Here is a 5,929-nt window from a genome sequence, read left to right as displayed (position 1 = left end):
AGTGGACAGCGGCGGAGCTCCTGGACACGGTGGCACGGCGTGGGGTGGACGGAGGGCCTGGCTACGGCGAGGGGGTGGCGGCGATGGCGTCGGCCATGGCTGGAGCGTGCGAGGGGGAGGGGCTGGAGAGGAGAGGGGGTGTCTGGGGGGTTTGGGGGAGAGAGGGAGGCTGATCCACGGCGTTAGCCGGGCGAGGGAGGCGGCGAGGCGGCGAGCAGCTGCGTGGCGAGCTGCGGTGCTCGCCGTCGAGCACCTGCCTGCCTGCCTGGCCGGAAGCAGCTCGCTGGCGCGGTGCTGGGCTGGGCCGGCAGGTGGGCCGGTACTGGGCGACAGGTAAGCTTTTCCCCTTTTTTCTGTTTCTGTTTTTATTTAATATATCTGCAACTTTGTTGAATTTAATAAAATACCTAGGCAACTTCAAAAATCACCAAATCACTCCTGGTCCATAGTTGGATTATTTCCAACATGAAACATTTTAGTTTGGAGGTATTTGAGCATTTAAATATTTTATATAATTTTAAATGCCCAAATTCAAATATTTATGAATTAATTCAAAAACCCTAGGATGGCCTAGGAAAATGTGCACCACTTTTGGCAGAGGTTCTGAACCAAGACAAAAATGATGGGCATTTTAGAAGGGCATTTCAGGTTCATTGAAAAAGTTTTTAGTAAACCCTAGTTGGTTTCAGAGGGGACTGGGGGTTCTGTCATCCCCATTTCAAGTTTCTGATGAAAAAGTAAACATGATGCAACACTCTAATGCATGGCTAACTAGGATGTGACAGTGCAAAGTCAAAGGGCTAGATCCCGTGGTTAAACGCTACAGGGTTAGGCGGGACGGGTGCCCTGGGGGGGTATCAATGCCACCCGAGAATCGCACCGGGGCCTCACGGACAGGCGAGTGACGCGGGACGGCCAAGCCATCGGCATAGATTTGCCACCCCACGGACAGGCGAGTGACGCGGATTGATGACGTGGCGGGCGACGCGGATCAATGACATGGCGTCTAGGCCGACGGCCGCCGTTAGCCAGTCGGTGTAGACTGACGCCGTCAGAAGGCCGTCTCCGTCCGGGTAGCCGGGCCCACGTGCTATGCCGACGGCCTTCTCTATGCCGACGGCCACCGTAGGCATATTTCTAGCGACGCCGACGGGTGATCTTTGCCGACGGGGGCCGTCGGCATAGATTGATATACGCCGACGGCTTTTCTATGCCGACGGCCTGGGCTGGGCCTTCGGGGTAGGCCAATCTATGCCGACGGGTGCCGTCGGCATAGGTTTGGCCGTCGGCATCGCCAGTTATTCAGGTAGTGAATAGTTATATTTTATGTGAGCTAACGCCGCATTGAGTGAGATAATGTTCTTAAGCCTACAAAATTTAGCAGTTTATATATAAAGACCCTTGAAACTCGCAATAGTAGTTGTCTAGTAAAATTTCCATATATGGTGTTGTGTCCCTGTTCTCAACGGGCCTGTTGGAACACCTAGGCGTTTCTGGCTCTTTAAACGGTTCCTAGTTCCTAGATGGCTACCCTCAGTTTCTTCGTAGGTGTTGCCGTGTTGGAGTCCTTGACTACGGATTTAAAAAAGGAGTCCTTGTCTAATATCCGATTTGTTCTGCCTATCCACGTTCTTCTTCTCTCTTAAATATGCAAACTCTTTTCAAGGCCGCAGACCAACTCCCGTGATCCGTCGCCGTCTCTTAGCACCGTTGCCATGGCTAACCGCTGGAACGTGGTAGGGAAGAGCGTGCCCGAGATCACATCGTCGACATCAACCACGGACAGCAGCGTCACCGCGACTCTCAGCTTCGAGGTGACAGCTGAGTACCCCGATCTGGAAGCCATGGGCATCGGCGAGTACGCTAGATCGGGCGTCTTCACGTTTGGTGGCTACGATTGGGGCATCGAGTTCTACCCGCACGGATGGGGCGACGGCAAGGCCACGGCCTACCTATGCTTTCTCAGCCTAGCCGGGCATGCGCACAGCAAGTACACGCTGAGCGTGCTAGGGGACGAGGGAGAGGAACCGTTAGCCAGCTTCGACGGAGTCTTCTCTCCGATGGGATCCTGCTGCCCGGGCAAAGAGCTGAAGCCGCTGACGGAGCTTGTGGACGGCGGCTTCACGTTACAGTACGTCCTCACCATCTTCAAGAACGTGTCCCCGCCGATGGAGCTGCCAGGCGACCTCGAGCGCATGCTCAGGAAGCAAAGAGGCACGGACATCACGTTCCGAGTGTGCGGCCGAGAGTTCTCCGCGCACAGCTTTCTCCTGGCCGAGCGGTCACCCGTCTTCAAAGCTCAGCTCTTCGGCCCGATGGCGGAGAAGGACATGGCGCGCATCGAGGTTGTCGACATGGAGCCGGCCATCTTCCAGATGCTCCTTCACTACATTTATACGGACATACTGCCGTCATGCAACGACCAAGGCGGCCGCACCACTGCGGGGATGCAGCAATTGCTTGTCGCGGCGGACAGGTACGGGCTGGACAGGCTGAAGCTCATGTGCGAGGAGGAGCTGTGCGGGAGGATCGACGAAGAGACCATCATGTCCACGTACGCGTTGGCAAATCGGCACCACTGTAATCGGCTCAAGCATGCGTGCCTCCTGTTTCTTATGCAGTCGCCGGATGTCCTAGGCACCGTCCTTAAGAATAGCGGGTTCAACGAGCTCTGCATGACAAATTACCTACCATCGCCTCTGAAGGGGGATCATGTACCGGGGACAAATAAGAGGCGTAGCCATCCAGAGGAAGAAACTGATCCAGGCAAGAAATTAAAGAGGACCCGCTATTTCTTTTGGTGGTAATATATATTTTTACATAAGCAAATAAGCAATGCTTGTGTTTTTTACTTTTTCTTTTGAGTTGCAATATACTTATATTTTACGTGAGCTAATGCCGCATTGACCATTGAGTGAGATCATGTTTTTAGCCCTTTGGTGGTTTACCTCACAAAAAAAGGCCCTTTGGTCGTTTATATATAAAGAACCTTGAAACTAAAAACTGTGTCTAGTAAAACTTGCATATAAGCTGTTGTGTTCCTCGATTGCTCCTATTTCCTTTAGTCTTTCTGGGTTTTTTTTTTGCACAACTATCAAAGCCTGGATGGGTAAACAATTTTTGTCTTGTAGTCGCTTTGCACCGGAGCCCATTTTACGATGAAGGGTAGATTTTATTCACCCAAAACGAAGCATCAATGGAATACAAAAACAACGAACACACACCTCGGCTCTGCACCGAAGTCCTTTGTCCCGCAGAGGATATCGATCGGTTTTGTTGCGAGGTGTCTAGGTAGAAGCACTTCTTATGCAACCCTCTCTTACAAGTGGCCTCGCCGAGGGATGATACCATGGTCTAACATCCACAGCAAGTAGGAGAGCATGGGAACATCACAAGCGGTTCCACATGATCTTCAAGGCGGCCAAGACACATTGGGAAAACAGACACCAAATTTCAAAAATGTAAGAGAGGAAATGACACGAGCTTTCAAGTCCGTAGTCCATTTCGTTATGTTCGCCCTCGGAGCTATCCATCTTTTTTTTTAGAAATTTGTACCCTTTAATAAGCAATAATGTTCATGGGGATACAAATGATATCGGGAAAACTAGCAAGCCCACAGGTGGCGCCCGAAAGGAAGAGAAGAAGTTGCTTTCGCGAGTACGCGGGCTTACTCAATATGCTTGTGCTTCTCATGGACGAAGTTGAGTGCACAGAACGAACCTCTGCAATGATTGATTTCACATAGAATTGTGGCGTAGCGACAAGGGAAACCACTCCCAATATTTGCAAAAACTTCGCGAAGTATAATGCCACACACACAGATGAGATGTTGAGATCAGACGCTAGAGCCAAAGCCTTGTTATAAGTATGAGCTTCAAAGGACGCCGAATCAACCAGACCATCGAAAACCAAAGCAAGCACATAGATATTAGTCATCTGTTGCGCCTCGATTGATGCTCCCACGCTACCTCAGGGCTACAATCTTGGGGTGCACCTATACAACACTCGCAGCTCGCCGCGTCAAAGGGTCGCCTCTTTGCACAAGGCACACCACAACTGGGTCTGCCCATTTGCGACGCAGCGAGCAAAACGAGAGACGTGACTGTATCGATCGACACTGTAGAGGACTGCACTGTAGTTAACAACCTTCTAAAAGGACACCGGTACTGCATGACTGTATCGATCGACATTGTAGTCTGTAGAGGACTGCACTGTAGTTAACAACCTTCTAAAAGGACACCGGTACTGCATGACTGTATCGATCGACACTGTAGAGGACTCCACCGTAGTTAACAACCTTCTAAAAGGACACCGGTACTGCAGCGGACCGGCTTGCAGAGATCTGTACTTTATTGAACTAGACTGTATTGTTCCAACCCACATTGTAGACAATATTTCCATCAAAAAATTGGCAAAACTTTTGTGAAATTCATATTAGAATATTAAAACATGAACAATAATTTGAAAATTTTCAATTTCTTGTAAACACAATTTTTAAAGTGAACAATTTTGAACACTTTTGGAAACTTGTGAACTGTTTTTGAAATTCCGTATATTTCTAAACAGTTATAAACATTTGTCGAGAACTCAATTTTTTCACAAATTAATATACAAATTTGAAAAATGGGCAATTTAAAAAAAACATGGTTTTTTTGTGAAAGTTTCCAACATTTTTTGAAACACAAACAATTTTTGAATTTATGATCAAATTCAAAAAACAGGATCAGTTTTTAAAAATGTGAATATTTTGAAACAGTGAATGATTATTGAATTCATTAACAAGATTTGAAAACAGGAATTATTTTTCATGAATTTTAAAAACCGTTAATGTTAAAAAATTATCATGAACTTTAAAATGTACGCGTAGTTGAAATTTTTTCATGAACTAAAGTCTTCACGAATATTAAAATGTATATTATTTTCTTAAATGCGAATTTGAAACATTCATTATTTTAATATTTTTATGAATTAAAATTGGAAAAACTTAAAGAATGAATTAAATTCAAAGATGATGGAAAATATTTTTTATGATAAAAAGTAATAAGAAGAAACCAAGAAAATCAACACAAAAAGACAGAAACAAAGAAAAATTAAGACCCGAGACAGAACATTCTCTAGCACACCTTTGTATAACTATTTGGAAAGTGCTAAGAAAACTGTCTGGAAAACCAAAAAGCAGTGCGTAACATTGGCCGGCCAACTACTGATCGTACGGGCTGCAAACTATTTGTCGCAGCAGACGTAACATAGAAAATAGGAAAAAGTCTAAATTAAACCTTAAATTTCTAGGCGAAAGCTAAATGAAACCCTGAACTCTAAATCCCTGAAATCAGCACACCAAACTCTCGGATCCCGGTCTATTTTGAACCTTGAAATGATTTAGCTGGTATTCGCTGAATTGGGCCGGCCCATTAGCTGAGTTGCTCGTGCTGCTCTAGTTTTTCGCTTTTATTTTGTTTCTTTACCGGTAACTGATTTCCTTTTTTACACAAGTCTAATTATTCTCGGTAGCCAACGTACATTTTAGCACAGATATGGAATATTTTTTATACACTTTCAACATTTTTCAAATACATTATGTACATTTTTTAATATATACATGTTTTCAATTCTTTTTTGAATACACGGTAATATTTTTCCAAATACATGTTTTAAATTTTCTTAACGACAATAAACTTTTTATAAACTACATGAACATTTTTTACTCTGTTACACATTTTTCAAATTGTATACACTTCTTTCAAACACATGTCACATATAGTCTTTTAAGGGTCTGACACATTTTTCTACATCATGCAAAATCTTTTTTACATTGTATACACTTTTTTTAAATCCCACAAACACATTTTTCGAATCGCACGAATATTATTTTACATTGCACAATTATTTTTGAAATGCCACATACATTTATCTAAACTCGCGATAGTTT

The 5,929-nt window shown here is 45.0% G+C and overlaps 1 protein-coding gene across 1 annotated transcript; it reads left to right on the top strand.

The window, feature by feature from the left end:
- The first annotated feature begins 1,715 nt into the window (after positions 1-1,715).
- On the top strand, positions 1,716-2,807 carry LOC119361209 (BTB/POZ and MATH domain-containing protein 2-like). Its single transcript, XM_037626531.1, has one exon. It carries the CDS (start codon positions 1,716-1,718, stop codon positions 2,805-2,807), a length of 1,092 nt encoding a protein of 363 aa, XP_037482428.1.
- Positions 2,808-5,929: the final 3,122 nt, after the last annotated feature.

The sequence above is a fragment of the Triticum dicoccoides genome, chromosome 2B (assembly GCF_002162155.2).
Source record: "Triticum dicoccoides isolate Atlit2015 ecotype Zavitan chromosome 2B, WEW_v2.0, whole genome shotgun sequence".
NCBI lineage: Eukaryota > Viridiplantae > Streptophyta > Magnoliopsida > Poales > Poaceae > Triticum > Triticum dicoccoides.
The sequence above is the reverse complement of the archived record's forward strand: the minus strand, read 5'-3'. Positions and strand labels throughout refer to the sequence as shown.